Here is a 27,631-nt window from a genome sequence, read left to right on the forward strand (position 1 = left end):
AAACGTGATAACCGAGGGATTACTGTATAAACAATCCGCTTCAGGTAATTTTAATTTGGACTCCAAGTTCTTATAATCTATTTTACGATTTAGCAAAAGTCCAAGGTCTCGATTTTGTAAACAAACATACATAAATTGATTTGATGTTTTGCTCAACCTTGAGAGTATGCTTGAGGAGTACATAAACACAAATCAGCTTTTTTTATCGACAAAATGCAAGCAAGCGTTTCTTTCAATGCAGAATAGTTTCACAGAAGTGAACTCGTTCCAATATTGGTTTACAGAACGATATCAATATCTAATAGGAAAACCCATTAAAAACAGTTTATCACAACTTGTGACTAACTTCAAATGCATCAATTAACTAGCAAAAGTTTGTGAATAATCAGCTCTAGCTTCATTGGAAAGGCAATATTTTAGATTTTAGATTAAACTGAATACATTCATACTTCGACTTACGAATATCTCTACATACGAAAGTTTCAGTTGACAAAGTACCTGAACGGGAAAATATAACCTCTAGTTACAAAGATTGCCTCTAGTTACGTAGTCAAAAATACAGTACAGTAAGCGATGCTATTGGCCGCTCCGAGTGTTTCCCGAAATATAGACATAGAAAGCGCACCCCAAAGTGCCGCTGTTCACTGACTGCCCTACATCAACAAACTGTTTATAGCTTCAAATAAGCCTGGCAACCAGTGCACATGTGTGCTCCCAGCATGCGCTTTGTGTCACTGTCACAGTTCAAAGTTTATAGACAAGGATACGCAGCCATCATTCAATCAGCCCAAATTAAAGACATTTTAAAGAAATTCCATGAAGTTGCGGAATATGTGAAAAGAAATAATTCGTAAAAAAGGGCCGACAAGTCGGGCTATCGCTACATCTACCTCGCGCATTTCCAAATGAATATTTGTATTATTTACTTTATTTTTCTTTACATTATGTGCCTCTCTTTTTATTTATTGTGCAGTAATCTAACTTGAAAACATATTTATTTCATGTTGTGATGCTCTTTTATCATCTATCAAAAAGATATACTGTACGTTTTCGGGGCTTGGAACGCATTAGCACATTTACATACAAAATTAATCTCTACTTACATAGTGTTCAGGCTACTAAGCTACTCTTAGAACAAATTAAATTCATGAGTAGAGGGACAACTGTACTGGCTTTTAGACCAATATCAAATCTTACTCACTCAAGAAATTGCTGCTTACAACTTCTGACGAACATAAATCACCACAATTAGCTAGTAACATTTGTTAAATATTTAGGTAATTCAAGTTGGACTCAAAATCACAATCTATTTTATGATTTAGCACATTTTTAAATGTTAAAGTTTTTAAAGGTATATAAATCTAATAAACCCAATGTACTGCCCATCCTTAATCGTATGCACGAGAAGTACATAAACGCATGCAAATCAGCTTATCATATCGGCAAAATGCAAGCAAGCATGAAATACTTTCACAGAAGTGAACTTGTTCCAACTTTGTCCTCGTTAGTGAAGGCGAGCTGATTTAATTTGGCATTAGCCGGTCACTCTGTCACGTTGCTTTGGCTTCAGATATCCGAAGGTCACCTTTTCTGCTCAGCCCGGCGTCCCCCCATCACCACCCACCACAAAAGAGGCCGAGGCTCTTTTGAAGGAACGGGAGCAGAGACATGAAAAGCGAAACGCGATCCTATCGAGATCTAATTAAAACTCGGGCTCATTTTCATGGAGTTTATTTCAGCCCCTCCCCCTTCAGCCTTGCAAGGCTGTTCTTTTTTGTTGTTGTTGTTTGGCATTTGCCGTGCCTTTGTTTACAGCGTCCGTCACCCGGTGGTCAATTTATCTTTACCTTGTGTCCGATCGTTTAGGAAAAGGGCCTACACCAAGGAGGCAGTCTACAGTGACAAGCTGCAACATTACAGCACAGGAAGAGGTAAATCCAACACTTGTGTATTTGATATTGTAATGTTATCATTAGGGATGCACAATACGTGTTTTTCTTCCTCCTCATAACCGATAAAATCCAGCCCCTGGAGACCAACAATGAAAATCGAATTATTATTGTTTTTAACTGCACGATGACTTTAAAAACAATATTTAAAACGCACAGAATACAACCATTGTGTCTTTATTTTGTTTACAATTGTAAAACGTTGTGCAATTTTGGTAAACATGTCTCCAAAAAGTAATGTCAGAGAGGCTACAGCAAGGATGTCAAACATACGGTCCGTGGGCTGGACCAAGCCTGTTAGTTGATTTAATTTGGCACGCCATAATTTTCTGATTATGTCCAAAAAAGAAGCGAGTCTAGATGATTTCAATGAAAAGTTATGCTGTTTTTTTTTTCTACATTAATGCATATCAAATGCTCTCTCTGGCCACTAGAGGGCAATAAAGATATTATCCCTGCTTTAATAGAGCCAGCGTTGTAGTTTGATCCAAATTAGTCAAATCTTATTGCCCGTGCACTGCTATTTTTTGGAGTATTTCCTTTTTATTCATTCCAAACCACTACAACAATTCAGACTTATAATATATGTTTTCATAGCTCCCAGTTGAGTTTGTATTATGTAGTGATTATGTTTAGGTGTAAAACCACATTCACTCACCTGTTAAAATAAACCAGTTTACACATTCAATGCCAAACATGAAAATCATGTGGTTTCCTATCGTTTGTAAATAAATGTTTTATGCTTAGATGAAAAAAACCTTTGTCATCTATGATTGTGATATGTTGGGTAAGCTACTTAAGGAGACTGAAAAATGATAGCATCATAGCAATTTAGGTTTATAATCTTTTACTGATCCAGCCCGCCTAGGAACAGAGGGTCAGGATCCGGCTCCAGAGACAAACCAAATTTGACATCCCTTGGCTAGAGTTTGACTTGATCAATCAACCTATACTTACTTTGTTTGTTAGTAACATTACAATATGATTTATTGTAACGAGCACCATGATACTGACATATAGTCATTGCAGAAAGTGCAGAGGATTATGGGTGTGTTTATGATGTGAAAATATGTCACTTCTAAACATTTTACCGGTGCTCCAAAGTCACACATGCCTTGGCCAAGAAAAACACTCTTTCTTATCCTCACTCTAGCATTTTCTTATCTGTACATATTAGTAGCTATAATAAATCAAAATGAATATAAAAATGCTGATGCACAGGAAGGGTACAGTACTTTGGGTAAATGTAACATTTGGTCAATTATGAATGTAGCGATCTTTCCAAATGGCACTCAAGTAGCAAATTTGTTGCAGCAATATTTTGCTGAAAGAGTACAAAACATGTACACGACACTTTGTACAAGTAACAGTTAAATAAATTGCCGTTAACACAAAACACACACAGGAGTAACACAAAAAGAATAAAACAAAAGAAGAACATTCTAAAAACCAGCCAAAACTTTATGGACTCACAAAAGTTCAGGACCTCGTACAATCACAACAGCCTGTACACATACTGAGCCATGCGACTAATTATGGCCAAGCTCTTTAGTGCCTTTCTTACCTTACGGAGAGCTAAAGAGGAGACACGACCAAGTTGTGCTGCTATTGCTATAGAAAAACAAAATATATTTTAATTAGGAACCTAAAACCTCATCTTTCTAACAAGTAGTGGGATTATTTTAGAGAGGCATTAAGTTAGATTTCGGAGCGGTACAGAGAGGACACGACCAAGTTGGCCATTTCTTCTATAAAAAAATCAAGTATATTCTAATGAGGAACAACAAATGTTAGACATTTCCTAACAAGTAGTATTGGCTGATTGAAAATTCTAGCAGGGCGTCAAGTTACAAAATGGTGAGTTATAGAGGGAACACGACCAAGTTGTACTATTACTTCTATAGAAAATCAAAATATGTTTCATTGAGGAACATAAAAGCTTAGAATATATATAACAAGCAGTGGAGCTTCAGGTTGCAGTCGGTTTTTAATTATCGTGCATCCCTATTTATTATTTGTTATTATTACTGTATTTGTCAGATTCTGCAAATTTTCTGAAATGTTAGCCATCAATGTTTTTCATCTGAATCCAACACCTACCGTAGGTCATGCCAATTCCTTCCAAAGTATACATACTCAGACTAGTCTGTATCCAAATAATACATACCTAGACATTCCATGAAAAAAAATGCTGACAGAATCTCAAAATTGGTACCAAGGTCTTCTAATATTTTTCATCAGTCCTTGCTGATACCATCCCATATCTTGTTACTCGTTCACTGGAAGGGATGGCGCTTACCGTTTCCAACACATATTCTGCCTGGCTGCTACCGCCAGCAGGACTCATTGACGCTGCCCGAAAGCAAAATGCCACAGAGACAGCGGATGAATCAAAGTCATCAATCATCAACCACGTCAATTTGCTGATAACAGATCCTATTCATTTTTTCTTTGTTCACCCACATTGCATTGTCGTTTTTCACTCCCGTCTGACACTTTGGTAATTACAGTATTCAGCATGACGAAAAAAAATAGGACGTCGGAGCAATTGTTTTGGGTGAAATTTCAGGAAAAACGTGCCACTTTCTCATTCAAGCATCATTTCTTTTTTCTTGCCGTTACCACACACGACAGGCGATATAGAATATTGCGTCTTAAGTGTCGGTGGAAAAAACACAGAAAGACAAAAGACAATTTATTGATGGAAAGCTAATAAATTATATCTATCTATCCATCTATCCATCTATCTATCTATCTATCTATCTATCTATCTATCTATCTATCTATCTATCTATCTATCTACCTTGGTCATATCCCTCAAGAGGGGTGACCGACAGCAAGACAAACATATACGATAAAAAGAAAATAAAAGGGGGAAAAAAAGCAAAAAAACACACACAAAGATTGTTGGACCATGGCCAAACCAATTGCCCAAACACCCAAACAAGTTAGCCACCTCGGCACCTAAGTTGGTCATGCTTTCGTCCCTCCAGATGAATAAATTATATACAAGCTGTAATTGTATAACTGTTTCGTCTCAAAGGAATTCCAATCTTATCAACAACACTAAAATTGGACAATCCAAAGGTCCAAAACTTGGTTGGTTACGAAAGTTCTTCGTATCAGTTATCTAACACAACATTGATTTTCAGATGTGTCCCGGACAGTTTTAAATATAGGAAATTTGGCAATTAAAGGAAACGCCTGGTTTCGTATGTATGACTGTATTTCTATGAGCACTCCATAGTATGTATACATATATATATATATATATATATATATATATATATATATATATATATATATATATATATATATATATATATAACTATACTGGACTGTAATGCACATATATTTTAGTTGAAAATATAGTCTTAGTGCTTAAATAGAATTTCTGGATTGTATGTTTTAATTATGCAATGATTTTCCTTTACTAAAACAGAACAGATAAGAGCAGCTAGCAGGTTAGAGCTGGTAAGCCAGTGGTTCTCACCCAGTGGGGTGCCCCCCCCCATCGAGGGTGTGGGTATGAGACTCTGTCAAGGGAGGTGCAGGTCTACTTGACTTTGCGGAACCTTTATTTTTTTTACTTTCCCAGAAGTCATTGCAATTGTACCTTCAGAATACTAGGGCGCAGTGCCGTTGTCATTGGAAGAGAGTTTTGGTTACATGCTTTGAATAACAAGCATTGAGAAGAAAGTGGAGACACAAAGTGTAGCAGCTCCTCAAGTGACCCATGAAAAAAAATGTTTAACAAGGATCCAGGGATAGGCAGAGAGACACAAGGTGACGGGGCAAAAGTCTCCTCCCGAATGCTAAGACGAGAAAGTATGACAAAGCGTACGTAGTACTTCACAGGGACCACAGAAGAAGATGGGTAATGTCCGTTGTGCTTGCTATGTCTTGTTTCTCTTATTATCGTATGTTAAAAATGTTGGCAGCGGACAGCATGAAGCCAAATACATTAAGTTGCCACATAAAGACGTTACAACCCAATAACGCTGATAATCTTTCTTTTGTCCCCACCATCATTATGTGATCAGTACAAACAAACAAAAATTGGGGGCGCAAAGAGATTTTCTTTTTCCGAGGGGGGCATAACATAAAATAATTAAGAACTGAGGTAAGCTAACATTAGACACTATTTAAACACAGGAGTAACTACATATTTAAAAAAAAAAACGAACACTGTACTTTATTCTGCTTTATTGAAATTTTGAAATTGAGTTTTATTTTTTTAATCGATTAATTTGTATTTCACCACTTCATGGTGCTAACTGTTTAGGTATTTTATGTTTGATCAATTACACATATTTACATAGGTTAGATGTATTTACAAGGTGTACTCCAGATAAAAATACACCTAAAAAACCCACATAATGGCATATACTTTGTCAAGATATATTGTACTTTGAGAAAACTGAACTAGTGTTGTTTTCTTTCACACCAAAAACCAGTGTAATGCTTTTCTGCGACTTACTCCTTTGTCAGAAAAAAAAATTAGCTTTGTTTACATTTATTTACGAAATATTTTTGTTTTAAAGTAAGAAAATATATAAAATGGCATGTTCTGCCATCCTCCCAATCAGACACTTTGTCTCACATTATATATTTATTTTTCTTATTTTTCTCAAAAAACAAATTAGAAACTGTTTTTTTTTTCTTATTTCACTAGAGAAAAATAACTAAACAATGCAGTAAGACAGTAAAAACCATACTTAAAATGGGCACCATTATCTGCCAACGAGATAGGAACAATGCATATTTGACCTTGTATAATCGCTAGTTTGGAAATTACAGCACAGAGTACTCCTTTAATTTGTGCAAATCGGTCAAATATTTTGGCACTTTACCTATCCATCTAATTGGAAAAACAACTTTAAAAGTCCGTCTGGAGATGTTGCTTTTGAGGTCGAGTAAAAATAGGACAGCTTTTTGCTTCACACACTTGAGATGAGGCACTTGTGAAATATTCAAGCAAAAAAAAAAAGCTGTTTCTTTTATGAAATGGCCACACAAGGATGAGTCCGGATCACACCGTTCCAAGAGCTATGTCTTCTTCGTTTTTTAATAATGCACGAAAGTGGTGTTAGAAATGGGAAATAATGGGCTGCTGTTATGTATTTGAGCCAGGACATTCATGCATGCATGTGTGGTGTGCTGTATATTTGATGGAAGGCGTTCCTGTATGTTACCATCCTTCAGGTTTATCCAGTTTTTTATTTAGCTTATCTCGTCTATAACCAGCCATATTAAGTGATTGCGCAAAGTGAAAGTCATTTATCTATATATTGATTTGTTTTTTTTGAAGTTTTAGTCCAACACAATTGGTTTACGCAAATAATTGTATGCTGCCCATTACTCTGGACTTGAAGTACAGAGATGAGTGATGCGTGCCAACTCTGCTTTATTTTCTGCCCCTACGGTGAAAATACCAAACTTGTATCCATCTATATGTATAAATATATAAATATATAACCACATATGAGCACATTTTGCAAATAGACGGGCCATGGCAATTGAGCAAACAAGCACTGTACTTCATTGATTTTGGTGAGTGACATTTAAGAAATTCTCATTTAGACAATGTCAAAGGTTAAATGACAAAACAATGTCTACTTTTATATCAAAGCTCCACGTGTGATCCCCCTCCCCAAGGGTTATTCAATTGTTACTGGTCTTGAAAACCATTCAGGAAACCGCAGTCACTTCTCCGGTTCCGGTTTTAGTGCTTGCAAATTGACCCCGTAATTACGTGAAGTACATTCCGTGGAACCTATGTCAATGGGACATTGGCATTGTATCTTCTGCCCCCACAGTGAGAATACAAAACTCTGGTCCGTCCTTGTATAGGGTTACGCCATCCTCCTTGCAAGCCTCATACGAGCACAACTTTTAAACACACTTGTGAAGCAAACAAGCATATGGTACCCTGTTGATTATAGTGAGAGACATGGTTGGAAATTATCCTTCATTTTGGGATTACTTCAATCAGGAAAACCAGTAAACAGAATTCATTTCACTGATTGGTTTGAGAAAGAATTTGCTTGTAAAGTGATGCCATAATTCCACAAAATACGTATACTCTAATCCCTCGATTCTCACTAGACCAAACCCTCCACTGTATTTATACCCCCCCACCCCCGTTTTTAACATGCACTCTGCTGGCCCCCACTCGGAGTAATAGTTTCAAGGGATAATGGATAATGGATCATGTGGCAATCTATTGATTTATTCAGGGCTGAAGGACCTAACAAAACGTAACTCAAACACAAATACAGTGTTTCCTTGTTTTTCATTGGGGTTATTTTTATAAAAACAACCAGTGATAGGCAAAATCCGTGAACTAGATACCTTTTTTTTAATTAAACCAGGGATATTGAATTGTGGCCAGTCAGTGCAGTTTATTTTAGGTAGGCGTAATAGCACATTCAGCGATTCAATGCCATCTGCATCCAGTACACAGGCAGGAGTGAGTTTTTATTTAATATTGTTTAAAGTCATATTTTTCAACCCGAATTGCACTTAGGCCGTAACGTACAAAGCAGGAAGTAGCAAAGGGCCACAGTATAACTGGGACGAGCTAAACAGTGAGCGGTTTCGAGTGGTCTCCAGTGGTAGTGTCTAATTTCTCGGAGCATGGATTTTTCCTTTGTCTGTTGGGCAAGATTTTTGCACAAAAGACATATTATACCTCAAATTCCTCATAACAAGAGTAGCTTGTATGTAGAGGGACCACTGTATATTGAATTGGCCTCGGTTGCACTTCCGTTCCTCTGCAACAATAATCGAGAACCTTCTCAAGAAATGCCAGGCTATAAAACCCTCTAATGGATGACTCGGAATATAATCCAAACAGAATCTCTAATGAGCAATTAGATCCACACCGGCTGGGTTCAAGGCAATTATAGCCGTAACTAGAATCAGCTTGAAGCCAAGACTGAGGTGAGCTACTTTGATCCTCCAAAGAGTGCCCCCCCTTTTCGCCTTCCTCGACTCTGTTATTTAAATGCAAAGGCCACAAATTGACTGTCAAAAAGACGATATGCTTGTTTATGGCGACGTGGGTCGTGCGCCGAGGCGTTCTCGACGTGTTAACAAGTGTTTTTTTTTTTTCCGTCTGCCGTGCTCGCCTGCTCTGGAATTTTGTTTGCTATCGCAGGGCGGCATGAAGAGTGAGTTGATGGCACAGCACTTTTTATCTCTTTATGAGCTCGTAGTGAAAGGCTAGGGAGAGGGCAGAATTGAACTCAACACTATTAAAGAGTTAAAGGAGTGGAACCTGTCAAGAAAATGTGAAGTATCTTGTTTCACTCAAGGATACCTAAAGTTATTCGAATGTTGTACATGCATCAGGAAAATGTTTAGATCTTTAATGTTGCAGCCAAGAAAAAATAGTTTTACCTTCTAAAACAATATTCCCTCGATTTTCACAGTTCATTTGTTTCTTCCGTATTCATTGAAACTCCTCGAAGTTAGAACTATACTATACTATACTATACTCATTTTTGCTTGGGTATTTAGACGAAAAATGGGACCTCAAACATAGCCCAAACCAAGCTGAACTCATGCCAAACCTTGCCCGGTCGGGCAAAAACATTTTGTGAGAGAAAGTCAGTCTGATAACATGTGTTGAGAATTTTTTCTGATTAGTATGTTTTATTGCCTTTTTTGTGACCAAGAAAGTTAGTGATAAGTGGAGCAAAAATAGTAAAACAGTGAAAACAACAATCGAGTTAAAGAAGGAAATGAGTGCTATCAAACCGCTGATCAAAGGTACAGTAATTGGTTTAATATTTTTATACATATTATGTTTCATCTTTGTTCAGATTCAGATCTACTTTATTGTCATTCTAGTACACGTGTATACAGAACGAAATGTCGATACATCTGACCCGCACAGTTTCCTTGAATGTACAGATATAAATAAAATGTTGTATTGAGTACTAATAATATACTAAATAATTATGGCTATATATAGTATTTTACAGTAGTGCAAAGAGTGCAAGAGGAGCAGCTAACCAGATGTGCAAAATGGGCAGTCAGGTAAACAAGTCAGGTAAACAGTAACAATAACACTGTAGTACGAATAGTGCAGAGAAGAACAGATGTGCAAGGAGTGGCTAGCTATAAAGAACTGCCAGCAGTGCAAAAAAGTGTTACCTACACAATTAAACATTTAGTGTTGGTTAGGCACATTTTATTAATATGTGTTTGATCATCTATTTGGTTAAAAACTGATATATTTGATCTGTATTTTTACATGTTCTGTTACATTCCAAATTACCCAAAATACTAATAAAATGTGTTCCTAAACCATAAATGGCCAACATTTGAATTATAATTTTTAAAGATCATTCTTAGGGCAATGGACTGTGGTGCTGAAACATTTTATCCCATACGAACTAAAAGTATTTATTACTATACATTTCTCTGCATTCCAAAAACTATTGATATAATGTACCTAAACAACGATAAAAACCTATAACATTGATGTGTTCCTAAAGAACACTAACTAGTTAAATGTGTGAAAAATGAAGATTAAACTAAATAAAGCTAAAAATATAAATCGATTTCAAACGATTGACTGTACCTTTGAGCAGCGGATCAATGGCAAATACTAGTATACGATGAGTAGTTCGAATACAGAGGTTACACTGTCTGTATATAGGATGACACAATTAGTGCATTTCTATGTGCTCATCACTGACTCCACACACTTTTGCAGTGCCAATTTAGCTCATTCTAAACCATAGCACATTCTTATTATTTGTAGTCCCATTCTGTTACAGATTTCATGTCCCTGAACTCTCCACTCAACAGTTATATTTTACGTTCCACTGAAATTGTCCATTTGACCTTCCACCCGTACATCACGTTTGCTATAATAACTCTTTCCATTCACTTGTGTCCTTTCATTTATCTTGAAGAGAACCGTATATCAACTTATGTTATCTTCATTATTAGTGTTAAAAGCATGCAAGGTTGGAAAGTGCATTTATGTGACAGTGTGATTGAAGTTAGAGACCTCCAAGTCAATTGCGGTCATCTTCTATTAATGTGGCACGTAAAACTAAACAGAAAATAGATTGCTACTTCTCACTGAGCACCTTTGGTTGTTTTAGAACTCTCTTTGCGAGCCGACATGTCTAACTGCCCGTCACCGCTGGGCTGCCCGACCCACTTCTCAGGCTCTCCAGGGATGAAGATCTACATCGACCCCTTCACGTATGAGGACCCCAACGAAGCCGTCCACGAATTTGCCAAGGAGATCGACGTCTCCACTGTCAAGATCGAGGAGGTCATCGGTGCAGGTAGAGTCATTCCGTGTTTCTATTTTAACGTTTTACTCACAATTTTAGTCTGATTTGAAATAAAAGAAAACAGCGGAAATCCTGTGGACATGAGCTAAATGTAGGGCAGCTATCAAGGGATATCCAATAATTGCATTGGAAATTGGTTTTACTTCATGTGGCGTGGGCTTTTCTAGTTCAGTTTGAATGTGCTGTCGATTATAGAATGCAATTATATCTGTAGTCTCCATTTTTAAATGATCAAGCTCTTTTCAGTCCTTATAACTTCTAGCATAGCCCTTTAACGCCAAGCAATTGCTTTAATAGTGTTTAAAAATAGAACTGGTCCTCTTAAACTGGCCTTCGCTGTCACTAAAGTGAGGGAGAACAGCTCAGCTTAAACTATTGTATTTATATTGACTATATCCGTACAACATTTGCCACAGAATACAATCGAATTGTGTGTATTATAGTAATTATAATTCAATGTAGGTCGATCACAATCTACCGGTCAAGTAGAGGTAGAACTGGTCGATCATGCCAAAGTCTATTCAGTTATTTGTATTTGTCAGGAAGTGTTTCAATGGATAAGTCAAATGCTGTATGTCAGCATAAACATCAATGTTGCTCATGCAAGGCAATGGCTAATTGGAGACCCCCAAACTTTGTTAATGAAATGTCCAATTTATTAGTTATGTAAATTAAATTCTACTGGGGCTACAACAACCCTCTGTGTTCATTGCATTTGATTTATATGGTAAAGAGACACAAACAATTTGATAAAGAGAAAAAAAGGAAACATTTTATACTTACAGTGAACCATAGTTTACTGCGAGGGTTACGTTCCAAAAAGAACCCGTGAGAGGTGAAATTTGTGAAGCAGAAACCTTTACGTTTTACAATTATTATACGATGAACTACTCAATTATCCATTGGAACCAAAAAACAAACCCTTTTCACAGACCCAATCATTCGTCAACAGTTAGAAATACTGTATACTGTGCCTGTAAATATTTATATTTTTACCCATACCTTCTATCTTAGAAACTGTTTAGCCTAAAAGTGCAAAACACAAAAGAAACATGAAAATATGTAAAGCAGAGAGACCGAAAAAGGTAAAACGGCACTATACTGACGGATTAAATGTATATAAATAATAAATTATGCAGAGGTTGAAGAATGAGAGGTTTTTCTCTTCCGCATGCTCAAATCAATATCTAGGTCGCAAGACTTAGATGAGTATAAGCAAAGTCTGGAGCATTTCCATTGGGGTATCCATTACAATAAAACGGATAAAATCAATAACATAATATGTTTGTCTTGTGAATACTGACAAGGTTGTGTGTCCTTCACAAAAAGCATTCACTAAATGGCATCCTGTGTTTTTAGAAGAAATAGGCATGGTTTGAAAGAACAAAGTGTCAGATCAGCGGAAAGTCCCCGTAGACTTTTTCTGAACTCAAAGGAATTCAAAAGTAGTTTAGCAAGACTCACGCCCTCTCCATATACAAAACCGGACCTGTTTAGGGGCACACCACCCTGAGAACACCTGGTCTCGGGAGGCTAAGCAGGGTTGGGCCTGGTTAGTACTGGGATGGGAGACCGCCTGGGTGCTGTAAATCATTTGGTGCACACTATGCTGCAACAGCACTGACTGTACCACCCCTTTGGTACAGTCTGTGATAATGAAAAACCCTAAATGAATTGAAATCTATTATAAAACAAATTTCACTTGGAACACACCCAGTCGTAAATACTTCAGTCAAATATATGGATAATTATAAGGTGCATTGATTACAACACAATGAATAAAATGATTAAAATCATCAAACGGTAATTACTGAAAAACAAATTCAATTATGACTAAATATGCAGTGACTTATTTATATATTCCAACTTCTTCCAACCCTTATTGGTATAATTGTGCCATAGCACTCACAGCAAACGAGGTATGTACGCACCAATGTTCTCCAGTTCTATGTCAATTAATCCCAGTTTCTTCTTTTAAGGGGAATTTGGCGAAGTATACAAGGGCCGCCTGAAGCTGCCGAGTAAGCGGGAGATATTTGTCGCCATCAAAACGCTAAAGGCGGGCTACGTGGAGAAGCAAAGGCGGGACTTCCTGTCCGAGGCGTCAATCATGGGCCAGTTTGATCACCCCAACATCATCCGTCTGGAGGGAGTGGTCACCAAGAGCCGACCCGTCATGATCGTCACAGAGTTTATGGAGAACGGGGCCCTTGATTCCTTTCTTCGGGTGAGTGAGTCTTGAATTAATAAACTGTTTTAACAAATTGAGTATAACTGTGGATTAATACACAACAAAAAAATATTCCATCCAAGATTAAGAACATTCTGGATTAGTATGGGAGTGAATTGGTGAGTTACAAAATTGGCAGTACAGACGCTTCCCTACTTACGACCATTTGACTCACGAAAAACGGTAGATACGAACTTTTTTTTCAGGATGTCGAAAAATATCCGGACATTGCTGTAAATTAGATTTTGTTTTGTGTGCATCTTTTTCCGAGTACAGGACATTACTGTAGTGCTTCTTTCCGCCGCTACCGGCATGTGGCACTGTTAGAGGTCAACTATCATCCACCCCAAAAAAAAAAAAAAAAAAAAAATCGGCTTCCTCTTCCTATTTCGTGTGTAAACGTCCTATAGTGCATGTCCAGTGCGCTAAAAAATTTTTTATTTTTATTGTTAATATCTCATCCATCCATTCAATATGGTTGGCGTAAAGTGTAAAGAGTTTCTTTTGAAATAAAAGTGAAATAAGAAAGCTTGATACGGTTCAGAAATCAGAGCCGTAAATAAATGTGCGTAAATGCAACCTGGGATACATTTTTACACATGATTATTACACACATGTGTGCACAGTCAGTGCTTGACTTTTATAAAGGGAAGCCAAACATTTATAACTCTTTCACAAAGTCTAAAAATTGGCCAAAGTAAAACACAGAAATGCAAAGATTTTAGGGCCACTTTTGGAAATGCCCAGACATACAATTAGAAAAATATGTACATTAGAAATTGTGTTTTCAGCTAAAATACCCATGTTACACTTATCTGCAGGCATTTGATTGCAAAAGAAAGAAAATTCAGGCGAGAATAAAAACCTTATATTTCAGTGTGCTCTAACTCTGAATCAATGTAAGAACACTTGCAGTGATTATTTCAGTTTGGGACAAAACCTCACAGTGTTACTTTTCAAGAGATCAAAACCATTCATATTCTCCAAACAGGTTAAGAAGAGCATTTAGTATAATTTGGGTACGTCTTGGATTGGGAATTTAGGCAAATTTTACAGGATAACGGTAAGTGTTTCAATATAATATATGCATATAGAATTAAGTAACTTTATAAAAAAAATCTGGATGTAAGATAAAAAAAATTATATTTTATGCACATGTGGCGTCACTTTAGCTGGTACAGTGGAGTTACTGAATGGATGCTGAGGGGGGGGGGGTGTTGAAGGTAGGTTGAAACAAAAATTATTTTAAAAAACCCATACTTGCGAGGTATTTCATGCAACTGGAAAGTTTAATTGCTTTATTCGCATCCTTATTCTTAATAATTATCTGATTGTTGATAGGTCTTGGCTTTCTTCCTTAGCAAAGTTTAACAATGCATGTGCCTTTTTGCGGGTTTTTATTATCTTATGGTTGTTTTCATGGCTATCATCTTCTTGTTCTCCCTTTACATCACTGTGTTGGACCCATTGCTAAAATAAAATGTGTTACACAAGATTCTGAACTAAATGAAGAGAAAGAGATCAGTGCGGGAGGGAGTTCATCCACTAGGATATCAACATCTTTATGACACCGTGATGCAAACCAATAGAATATCAGCATCTTATATGATGTCGACCAATAGCAGTCAGGCGTCACTGGCCATAGGCACAAACACTGTAAATTTTAATTTTGTAAATTTTGGCATGCTAAATAATTTGTTTTTGATTTCATATGGTGGGGAAAATGCCTTAACAAGGGGGTAACAAACATCGCTGTAACCTGGAGGTCAACTGTACTAAATAAAATAAGTGATCGGCACTATTTTTTGCTGAACGTTGTCTCACTGCATGCTAATACCACCAAGAGCTAAGTTTCAAAAAGTTTGTCATTCTCAAATAAAATAGGTAATCTCTCAACGTATCATTGGACTTTTCTTTGTTTTATTTTGAGAAAAGTCATCAAAATTCAACCCTGCTTTTTTCTCCTTCAATCTCACGGACCAATGCTCGGCGCCACTTTGATCCGAGCGAGGCTTAAAGGAGTTCTTTGAACCCGGCTTTGCTAACCGCCACTTCCGACTTGTGTTGCCATCGATCGCGTTCGCCCTCGTATTTGTTCCCATGTTCAAAGCGTCTCTGTGGATTCACACGGGGGGCATTTGCCACTCAGCTCACGCGTTTAAGAGGAATAAACATTTAGTTTAATGAACACTTGGAAAGGCGGCTACTCTTAATTTGCTTTTCCAATGCAAACAATTTCCACTACAGCTCTTAATCAGTGTCTGAAACTCGTGTCAAAAAGTTACCGGACACCAGGGCAGACTCTGAAAAGTTGCCTGCCACGCCATAAAGTTGCCTGCCCCATATTTTTACAACTTGAAACACAATAAGACGACTAATTGCAAAAACAAAAAAAAACAAAAAAAATGTTGCAAAGTATTAAGGATTGATATGATATAATATAGCAGAATAACACTTTAGAATTAAGTTTATTATAAATCTCCTCACATTTATTGCATGTATATAACATTGCTGTTTTCCAACTGCCATCACTATGTACCTGTATTTGCTCATCTTCATTCATGCAATGTTTGTGTTGTGTTGTCTGCTAAAAGCCACGTGAACTCCTTTTCCACGAGGCTTTTAATGTATGTTTACGTTTTGTAGCGTCATAAATTTTGTTAGCTTCTTTTGAATATTTATTTTTTGGCTGAGGTTTTGACTTGATTCCTAACCGCTTATCCATTTCTCTTGTGTTCTTTGTGCGTCTACTTTGGAAAATGACCTTATAACGCTCAGGAAAGTCCGGAAGCATGAAGTTACTCGATGCAGGCTTCTGATTGGCTGCCGAGTATGCAAATTGCCAAACGAACCGAAATTTCCAAAACCAACGAAGATTTCTAAATCGGAATAAAGCAAACGTTTGATTTGGAAAAAAATTATGTATAGATTTTTTTTTTTTTCTTGAAAAAGCTGTCAGCCACCTGGGCGGAGACGTTTTGTAAGTTGTAGGCTCGACGTAAAAAAGCACGCCATGGGGGTCTGGGCAGACGTTATTTCAGACACGGTCTTAATATAGAAAAGCAGCAGCAGTTGATTTTTTTGCTGCCAGTTCTATTTTATTAGATGGTGTTCACACGTATGCAACATATTATGATTTATTTGTTTTCTAATAACACGTTGGGACTTCTATTCAATGAAAATTCGCTTAGAAGCCCTAAGTATAGTCATTTTCCTGTCTTCTCCTTGGGGCATTAAGCTTTTTCCTGTTTTGTAACTGTTTGAAGCTAGTTTCAAATGTGGGAGATTTGAGCACTACACGGTTGAGTGTTTTTTCAGTTTACTCACAAAAAGGAAGGAGATGGAGAACGTCGACAAATCAGGAGCGCTGCCAAGCGTTTACCGAGACAGTTTCTCAAATGCTTGTGCGTCCTTATCTTTACAATTTTCTTTAGTCGCTAGTGCAGTGGTTAGCACATTTGCCTAACGCAGGAAAGGTTTCTGGCTCGAGACCGTGTGGAAACATGTGTTGGCCTGGAGAGGGATAGCCGCCACCAGGCTGTACTTGCCTAAGACACACCACAGGAAGTGATGCCCCTACCACCCTAGTGGTTAAGGGATAACCCCACACTCATCCCAGCTGTACTTTGGCAAGACACTACATAGCTCAACTACAGTTTTGTGGGTGTGAGGATCCCTTAAACACTAGGGCCGTAGAGGGACCATTTTCTCTGGTGTGTTTTGGGCAAGTACAGCCCGGTGGCGTCCATCTCTCTCCAGGCCAACAAATGTTTCCACCCGGTCCCGAACCGGGGATTAACACATCTATTGTTTGTGATGCTCAATCCATTTGTGTGGATTGGTTTAGTGCAAAGCTATTTGCGAGGACAATGGAATTAAAAAATATTGTTCTTTCACTGTAGTGAGTGTGACTTATTGCATTAGGCCAGAGGTGTCAAAAATCAGTTTCACCGCGGGCCAAATCAGTGTAATGCAATTATTTTCAATTGTTTTTGCTCATGCCCCCATTTTGGCTTTGGAAGGTAAAAATCCTCTCGTGCTTATATTTTGTGCTTAATGCACTATGTGGAGGCTGGACATAAACAAAACACTTAGCCACTGAGAATGCTGCTGCCCCCTACTGTAGTGGGTATGAAATTGCACTTGATTCTGGGAAAATCAAAACAACAACAACAAAAAAAGTTCCCCAAAGTCTAACATGCCCGCGCCCCCCTCGAAAGGGATAATTTATTTCTCAATTTAAATATTTGACATTGATGTAAAAACACTGCCATGTAGTGACGCTGAGTTGTCACATGGATATGGTAGCCGACAGACATTGTGAGAAAGCACTCTGAGTTTGACACATGTGCATTAGGCTATAAAATAAGTATTCAAACAAGCAAAATCTGGAATATAACTGGGGAAAAAACACTAACTGGCAAAAAGTAGTGATAAAGTTTCATCTCTTCCCTACGGGAACGGTGCATCATTTCTATAGTTTTTGACTTGCCATGATCTTTGATTTTTGCTATCCGGAGATGGAATAGGAGCTTGCTCTGTCCACTCCACGCATCGGCCCGGTATTGCAGTACCTCCGGGAACGGTGCATTTGCAATGATCGCAGCAAGGCTTTAGGACTAGGACCTTAGCTTGGCCTTTTGGCTGAGAGTAAGTGTCCCGGCTCCTAGGCTTTGTAGCGTATTATGAACTGACCGATAACGGATAATGGATAATGAATAACGAAGATAGAACAATAACCCTCAAAAACCCCCCGCCAGGAAAAAACAGAGTTGACTTATTTTATAAGGAAAGTGATAACCACTGTGGCAAAACTAAGACATTATAATTTCCATTCCTTTAGTTTTGTGTGAAATAGTGATAGTGTAGAAATAAAAGGCAATTGTTCCATAACTCCCGTTTGAATCCAGATTAAATTGCCTTCAGATCTATTCAGATTGAGGTGTTAATTTTGCGAATGTACAGTCAAACATGGTCATTTGGTTTCATTCTAATTGAAATACAGGGCACAGTATATATTACGGAGTAAGAGGCGTGTTGATATTAAATACTTAATTCCATTTCAGCACTGATGACAAGTGCAATGAAAAATATGTTGATCAACAACAGTGATTCTTGCAAAATAGCATGCCATGCTACAGTATCGTTGCTTTCTTCCATTAATCAGACATGCATTCCTATCAGTAGGTGGCAGCAGATCACATTTTGTTTTATTTTTTAACTTTATCTGCTCATGAGAGAGAGTGCAGTAACATATATTAGATACATTTATTTTGTTTGAGCTATTTTACGATCGCACTGCAAAAATAAATAGATACATGAAATTAAAAAATATATTGCACATTTTTTTTGCTGATTTGAATTATTTTCTTATTTTACTAAAAAAAATGTTGAGGTACTTTGTCAGATAATTTTTCTTAATTTTAAATAATATTTTTGTTATTTTTTGTAGGTGAACAAAGTGGAAAAAAAACAGTTCAAAATGTTGTAAAATCTCAAATTACAGCAAACATTTAACCAAAATGAATAACCTGTGTTACCTCATGATCCAAGAACATGTAATACTGTCAATTTAATACAGTATTATTGTAGCTTTAAAAAAAATAACGTAAAACTGGTGCTCGGATTAAATCTTTTGACGGACGGGTTTTGCTTGGGTATTTAGACGAAAAATGGGACCTCAAACATAGCCCAAACCAAGCTGCACTCGTGGCTACCCTTGCCCGGTCGGATAAAAAAAATGAGCCTTGGCTTTTGGAAACACTGACATCGAAAACAATTTTAAAAAATATATTTGCAAGGTTGGCTTGAAGTATTAAATATATGTTTTTTTTTTCCCTCTGCAGCAAAATGACGGTCAGTTCACGGTGATCCAGTTGGTGGGAATGATGCGCGGCATCTCGGCCGGCATGAAGTACCTCTCGGAAATGAACTACGTGCACCGGGACCTGGCGGCCCGCAACATCCTAGTCAACAGCAACCTGGTGTGCAAAGTATCAGATTTTGGCCTGTCACGATACCTGCAGGAGGACACTTCCGATCCCAGCTACACCAGCTCCCTGGTCAGTACAGTAATCCATTGTTTTTCGCAGGAGTTTAGTTCCAAAATGGTACCGCAATAGTCAAAACCCACCAAGTAGAAATCCATATTTATGTATTTGTTTATTTTTTAGATACTCTTAAGGTATCTTCATTTTAACCATACTGAGGTTTTATTTCTAAGATTTGGGGATGATGTAATTGTAGTCTGCACTGGCGGAACGTTTAGCTTACACCTATGCCTTCACTCCAGTCTGAATCAGTGATTCGTTGGCTCAATTAGCTGGTATATAGGTTGTGCTTGCAAGAGTTGTTCAGTGTTGTGCTTTTAATAAACATGTGCCAACTTTGTCGCTCTCCAAGGAAGCCATACATGTTCATGTGTGTATTTTCTTTAACGAGGGGTGATTCATATAATTCCCAAAACAACACACTACAGTATCAGAGGACACCCGTGCCCTATAACCAGGTGCATCATATGTATGTGTTAAATACACAGGGTTCGGTAGGGTTACTTTGACTGGATTACTTTCAATTACTTTTGGATTACTCCAATACCAAATATGCTAATAAAAGACAAAATAAACTAAATATGAATAAAATTATGATTCACAACATGTGGTAAGCTTTCTCTCCTGGCTTTGATCTCTTTGATCTCCGGCAAAACTAACATAAAATGCGACAGAAACAAAATGAAAGTAAATCCAAACAGCTTGCCAACATCATTTTTGCCGTTCCATGTATTCTGTTACTCCCTAAGCCTGCACAAAATTTGGTAATTGTATTCATATTTTAAGTAATCCAGCTAAAGTAACCCTACCCAACCCTGTAAATATATAAATAGAACCAGCAACTGAGATTTCGCCTTTTAAGACAGTGTGTCCTATCGTCGTGAAAATTCGGTAAATCTAAATATAAATAATACTATTTTTGTGGTGGATCTGCAAAATACATGATTCACACCTGATTTACACTTTCAATGGTCCTGGAAATATTAGAAATTAAATTGAAAGTCCTTAAAAAGTGCTTGAATTAGGCCAAGAAATTGTGTACAAACCCTGGCTTGGTTTGTCAAGCTATATTACTATGTGTAGACCTCAGACCGCAATGTCAATGACGCACAGGTGGACACTGGCAGAAAAAGGGCAGAGCGACCGATTAGCCAATCGGAATGCAGAACACAATGTACGATGAAAACCCGCAAAGTAGCTAGACCGCGATACAGTGAGGGATTACAGTACGCTTCTTTTTCTTCTTGGGTCTTAGTCCATCAGCATCACTTCCGTCAAAACATGTTCCTGGTCCATCTGACAGCTTTCTATTCAGGGAAGCGTCCGACCTTTCCTTGAAGCTCTCCATCCACTCTCCGCCCTCATCATCGGCGGTCTTGGGTTCCGTAATGGAAGGGCGGCAGTTCTGCTTCTGTCACGTCTTCATTAGCAAGAAGACGGGCCTCCGGTGGGAAGGGCTCGTCTCTGGTTGACGTGCCCGGATTGCTAGCAAAGGGCAAGCCGCCCTAGCCGATTGACAGCTCCCTTCTCCTCGGCCTTCCTCCCTCCTTCGCTTTCACTTAGGGTTCATTATTGCAGGGGCATCCTGGGAGCCTTTGGCTCCTCATTAAGTCCTCCACGCCACCGATCTATAATTATCAGCAGCCGTCGTTAGTTCATCCACCGCCTCATTCAAAACGGCTTAAGATACAAATAACACACTTGTAAGACTCGCCGCAGTGTGTGGGTGAACACTGTAATTTTGTACAAAGGCAAATTGTATTCGTTTGCCAGGTAAAAGATAAAATCTAACACAGGATTCCATCACTGTTTCATGGTTTGACTTTTGCGTCCTGGCTGCATCGAGGATTTCTATCTACTAGACGGTTCCATATACATACTTTGCGGTGGGGCATCTATTTGCATAGTAATGTCGCTAGTGTTTGCTCGCAAACGGCATGTAGGAGTATAAAATTGCGTGTTTTCGGATCATGTTTCCATACAAGTTGGCAACTACTATAGATGTCATTTAGCGATTATATAGACATGCACACATTTACTACTTTGGCAAAGAACATGAGGTCTGGGTTGTGTAAAAAGTTGATATATTTGTAGATGACCGCATCAGGGCACTTATTGAAGCATACTAGGGAGAATAGTGGCAGATTGCAACACAGACTCAATAAGTCGTCCTTTGCTGTTGTTGTCGTTTGTGGTTGCCACAGTATCGGACCAAATTGCATTTGCATGGGGGTTAAAGGGAACTCAAGTGACTCTGATAATACTGAAAGGAAACAATATCATGTTTGATGGATAATTTCCCTTGCTGTTCAATTTGGATGTATAGATTGAAGATTTGGCTTAATTTGTCCGGGAAAAAGTAAACGTGTCGTGAATACATTGTTAATTATGGATGAAGTGCTGTCAAACTTTCCTATTTGCTCACATTAGAAAATTTTATGAGTTTTGTTGGCAAAGAAATTTACTTCTTTATACTCCCAGAAAGGTGTCTGAAATGTTTTCAGACATCATTGCTGTCTGAAAAATAGAGACACGCCATTTTCCTTTCAGTCTGTGCCTCGCTCATGTGAGCAATTTGGCAACCAAGCCCCAAAGATTTGAAGCATGTTTTGTTTTTGTTTGAAGAAAAAGTGTTCCCGGACCGCATAGGCCAAAAGCAAAATGCCAATTGCCAGTGGTGTCACACGTAGGTGGTGCTAGGTATATACCGGTCTTTAACTTGAACTTTGCCTGCAGGATTCCATTTACTCACTATATTTTTCAGTGTTGAAAGTGGCAGCAAAAAATTGCTGCCGTATACCTGCCGCAAAAAGAAAAATGCTGATCGTCTGTGACATTCCACGTGTTTGGCTCCAAGTATGCGCAGGCCTTTTACCAAAACTGTCCCTGTGGTCTTCTATTTCCACACTATATTTCTCATCGTCAAAAATGACAGTTAAGTGTTTCTGCACACCTGACACTAAAATCAAAATACAGATCAAGGTTTATTGATTGACATTAATCTTTCAACTGATTATTTTGCATTGCTCCAATTAGTGCCTGGGAAACAGACCGCAGTTCGATTGGTTTGAATGCAAAGGTGCTTGTAAAGTGATAATGTAATTATAGGATTACGCATTTATCCGTGGAACCTATTCATCGAATAATTCCACGACGTGTCATGGACTCGTAAGCCGAACCACCTAACGGCAAAGGAATACTGTATGATGTAAACATCAGTTGAAGCATTGTCAGCACAAAAAAAAGACAGAAAAGTCAGACTAAGAATCCAGCATTTTTTTTTACTTTTCAATTCTCATCTCCTATTACCTTCGCTCCTCCGATTCAGTCATCCATTTCCCCAACAAAGTGCCCCGGAATGGACTTGAGCACATTTATTTGCCTGGGGAGAGAACTCCATCAACACCTTTTTTTAATGAAATTTTTCCAGCAACGATCTCTCCTGGAAGTGAGCAGGACGCTTTTACGGAAAGAAGAGTGACGGCAAGATGAAGAGCGTAGGATGAAAAAAAATAAGAAAAAAATTGATGGAGGAAAGGAGCAGGGAGAAGACGGCGGGGTTTGTAAACCACCAACGGGAACGTCTGTCGACTGAATGGATGCTTTTTTTTTCACACATCATTGGTTGAGTCACTTAAAATCGGTCATGTACGTGCCAGTATGTTGTTACTTTTACTGATGAATTCCTGGAATGCAAGCAAGGGGTGTAAAATGACCCTTTATGTAGAGAGGAAAAAAATTTGAGATAAAAAAAAAAAATGTGCACTTCACACTGTGCCTTCCAAGGTTAATCTGGACTCAAATGATTGACAGCCCAATAAACTCGCTTATTATACTTGAGAAAACATCTTCCAGATGACCGCAATGTGGTCACACAGTAGAACTGTCTATTTGATTTGATTCCTCAAAAGAAATCCAACTCGCGATGAGGGAAAATACACGTTAGAGGATTTTTTTTTTTTCCTTTGCCTCGCTTTCACAGCTCGTTAAAGATGAAAATTTGCCAGAATCAACATTTGGAGTACCAAAATATGACAGGAGTTTGGCTTTCAATTTACAGTTATTAAATACTGTCACAGTTATCATAAAGAATAATTGTTTAAAAAAAAATTACAAAACTGCCAAAAGAAAAGGACATTCAATAAATTGTAATCACTGGCTACTTTGCGCTACGTACATCATCAGTGCGAGTTGCAAGCATTTCCTGATCCATTATTCCCGATTGCATATTGCTGCTTCTTCTTCTCTTCTTCTTGGGGTTGTCCATCGATTCGATGATGACCATCTTCTTTTAATTGTGAGTCTGCTGATGTTTGAACAGTCCGATCCTGGATCCACAGATGCGGTTACAGACAGAGCATGTGAAGGGGGTGCTGGAGGGAGCAGGGGTGGCCTGGCGAGCATGTCTCTTTGCACGCTTTGCTGCACGGTGTTGCATGCGCTGTTCCTCCATGTAATCCACTCCCTGTGAGCAGTGGGAGCGCCAGAGGTCTCGGCAGGAAGCAAGTTCCTCCAGCTAGGAGGGGTTTATCCGACATCTCTTCAGGATGTTCTTCATTTGGTCTTTGAACCGCTTCTTCTGCCCACCAGCACTGCGTTGGCCTAGATGTAACTGACCATAGAGGATACGGCGTGGCAGTCTGTGGCTGGGCATTCGAACAACATGCCCCAGCCACCTGAGTTGGCGTTGGGCCATAATGGATCCCATGCTGCAGCTGCCTGCCCTCTCCAACACCTCTGTGTGCGGCACTCTGTCCCTCCATGTGATGCCAAGGATCTTCTGAAGACATCTTACATGGAAGGTCTCGAGGCTTTTCAGATGGCGGCTGTAGATAGTCCATGCCTCACATCCATACAGTAATGTAGTGATGCATACAGCTCTGTAGACCAGCATTTTGGTGTGGAGTCTAAGGTTGTTGTTTTGAAAGACCCTTCTCCTTAGTCGACCGAAAGATGCTGATGCTTGCTTGAGACGGCTCTGGATCTCATCATCCAATGAGCAGGTGTCAGACACTATGCTCCCCAGATATTTGAAGGTGGGCACCATGAGCAGGTGTTGCCCTGCTTCAGTGAGGATTATTGGGTTTGGTAAGAGGTCAGCACTGGACTGACAGAGTACTTCTGTCTTCTGGGTGTTGATCGTCAGTCCCATTCTGGTGTATGCAGTTACAGCTGCCGAGAGAATGTTTTGCAGAGCCTCCGGTGTATGGGCAACCAGGGCACAGTCATCAGCATACTGTAGCTCAATGATGGTCTCTGAAGTCAGTTTGGTAGTTGCCTGTAGCCTCCTGATGTTAAACAGGTTACCATCAACCCTGAAGTTGATGGTAACTCCAGCCTGCTTCTCCATCCTTCTACGTAGCAGTGTTGTAACACAGACGAGGAAGATGTTGAAGAGAACTGGAGCCAGCACACAGCCTTGCCTCACTCCAGCATACACACACACACACACACACACACACAGCAAATAATTATCACCAACAAATATGCTCTGTAGAGTTTATATATGTTCTCTTAAAAATATTTTGATTGCTTATTTATGACTTGATATCTTTTTGCATTACAATTTGGTATATTCACAATAATTATAGTTTAAAACATTTCGATATAATGCGTCCAGCCTTTCGCCAGGGTTATATCTATTCTTAAAAAAATTAAAAATATATTTTTCTTTATTTGTGTGTTTATTTAATGAATCGATAAATTAACCCTTAGATGCATAAGTGAGTTCACAAATGACCCAATAGGTTCCATCCATCCATTATCTGCACTGCTCATCCTCAGTAGGGTCGCGGGGGTGCTGGAGCCCATCCCAGCTATCTTCAGACAGTGGGCAGGAGACACCCTGAACTGGTTGCCAGGCAGTCGCAGGGCACACAGAGACAGACAACTCACTAGCTCATTCATACCTAGGGACAATTTGTATCACCCAATTAATCTGACATGCATATTTTTGGCATGTGGGTGAAAACCTGAGTGCCCGGAGGAAGCCCACGCAAGCATGGGGAGAACATGCAAACTCCACACGTGAAGTTTCGATCTCATGACCTCAGAACATGCGCTAACCACTGTGCTGCGACCCACAGGTTGTTATTCTTAACTATCTTTAAAAACGGAAAAGTTGTAATATTTTCATATTCCAGGTATTCCTCATAAAGCAAGTTTATAACATGATGCCATTAGTATTAGTATCTATTTTTATCCCCACCAATTTTTGACGCGGTGGAAAATGTGCAAAATTGGCTAAACCCGCTGTTTACCCGTGGTATGCCCGCGAAACAGACGCCGGCGACTGTTCCGCGTCCTTATCGCGGGTAACCGCGGCTGCATCGCGTTTGACCGTGCTTACACGCAGTACACACGCTAATGCACGTGATAACACCGCGATACAGGCGCAGAACAAACTTGCTATGACTGTGCTCCACCTGCTATTACCCTCTAAAATTTCGCGTCCTACCCGCATGTAACCACGTCTTGGCCGCGGCCGTAGCACGTCATTCCGCGTCCGTACCGTGTCATTACCTAGTGTCTACCACGTGTGCCGCCCGCGGTTACCCGTGGTCTAAAGTTTTGAGCAGCGCAAAACTTTTTCGCGCGGCCGACCGCGTGTGAATTTCTTACCGCGCGTAAAGCACTGCTGTATCTCGTCTGTATCGCGATCTCAAAGCGTCCAACAGCGTCTGCTTCACTGGCAGAAATTTCTGGCCATGATTCAGCCTCGATACGCCCGTGAAAGGCTGTTTGACCATGCCTTAAGTTTTGGTAGGTCCTGCATCCAAGGGTTGAATACATCCATCCATCTATCCATTATATGCACCGCTTATCCTCAGTAGAGCCCATCTCAGCTGTCATCGGGCAGTGGGTAGGTTCTGAAATCCTCTAAATATACAAACAGATTTTTTTTATGGCACCTCGACATTCAAATGAGACCAACATGAAAAGATAATAGGGAGATTTAAATCAAAGGTGTTGATTAGAGGGCTACATTTTTCCTCAGTCTGTCAGAATTGAGTTCAGAAAAAAAAACAGGCGGAGCTTTTGTCTCAAACTGTCACTGTAATCATGTTTATTTCCCTAAAATTGTCCTTTACGTGTGATTTGGATCGTTGAATACTGTGTTGTACTTCGCGGCGGGTATAAATTCGCCATAATTTAGTAATCCCGTTTCTACAAAAAGAGTTCAGCCTGGGAGCCAAACACAGATCGCGTTCGGTCACTGCACCGCTGACTTATGCTTGGGGGCGTTGAGAGAAGCCGTCACTCCACATGTGCACTTTGCATTTATTCCCACCGCCGGGTGAAAATAAGCATCTGTAGCCGTCACCGACATGGTAGTTTGGAGTCAACCCGTACTAAGTGAGTGCGGACGGGAATTACAGGAAAGCAGATCCGTTTGAATATGTGACGCTTCCCAAGCAGCATGGGGGCCACGCTTACATTGATGCCACGCAAGAAAGCGGCATATTTTTATCCTTGTTTTAGCATGTGTAAACAAAGGTTGCTTATTTAAACATGAAAAGAAAATGAGGGAGAATGGCTTAAAATGAAAGCAGGGTTCTTTGCATTTTCCAAGCAGGTCTTAGGCCAGGTTATGTTGAAGTTATATTTAATAAACACAGCGTTTCCTCACAGTTTGGCGTCTTTGTTGCATGGCAGATGTTTTTCTGTTCTATTGATAACGATAGGTTCCGCGGATAAATAAGTACTTTTGGGAATTACGGCGTCGATCTACGCACCTTAACACTCAACCAATTTGAGAACTGCCTGCCATTTCCTAAATCATTTTCAAAAGTAGTGACAATCTGACCTGTGTTAATGAACGCACATTTTTATCATGCAAAATGCAAAAATAGTCAACCCAGGATTGCAGCCGCACGAGTGCTGTCCGTTTTAGGGCAGAAAGAAGGAGTAAAAAGCGACCACGGATGAAATGGATTTGCTCTCTCGGTCTCTGCTCTTAGCAATAGACTATTGGGGTTGATGGATCTTCAGCACCACAAACCAAAAAAAGGCCGGGGAAAAAAAGAAATGTGCTCTGCTGGCCATAGCTCTCAGCAATGGTCGGCTAGGGGTATTGGA

The 27,631-nt window shown here is 39.1% G+C and overlaps 1 protein-coding gene and 1 pseudogene across 2 annotated transcripts in view; both read left to right on the forward strand.

Annotated features, from left to right (window-relative positions):
- The window catches only part of LOC148376338 (ephrin type-B receptor 1-B), a 247,142-nt gene that overhangs the window by 192,239 nt on the left and 27,272 nt on the right, over nt 1-27,631 (forward strand). The window contains exons 9-12 of one of the 2 annotated variants that reach the window (XM_088346429.1): nt 1,867-1,931; nt 11,075-11,263; nt 13,252-13,499; nt 19,349-19,564. In XM_088346429.1, the coding sequence (XP_088202555.1) occupies nt 1,867-1,931; nt 11,075-11,263; nt 13,252-13,499; nt 19,349-19,564 (718 nt within the window). The remainder of the gene's footprint in view (nt 1-1,866; nt 1,932-11,074; nt 11,264-13,251; nt 13,500-19,348; nt 19,565-27,631) is intronic. The other variant, XM_088346436.1, reaches the window with a different exon arrangement.
- LOC148376339 (U2 spliceosomal RNA) lies at nt 17,970-18,098 on the forward strand (annotated as a pseudogene).

The sequence above is a fragment of the Urocampus carinirostris genome, chromosome 1, assembly GCF_059441175.1.
Source record: "Urocampus carinirostris isolate Australia breed hairy pipefish chromosome 1, RoL_Ucar_1.0, whole genome shotgun sequence".
Lineage (NCBI taxonomy): Eukaryota > Metazoa > Chordata > Actinopteri > Syngnathiformes > Syngnathidae > Urocampus > Urocampus carinirostris.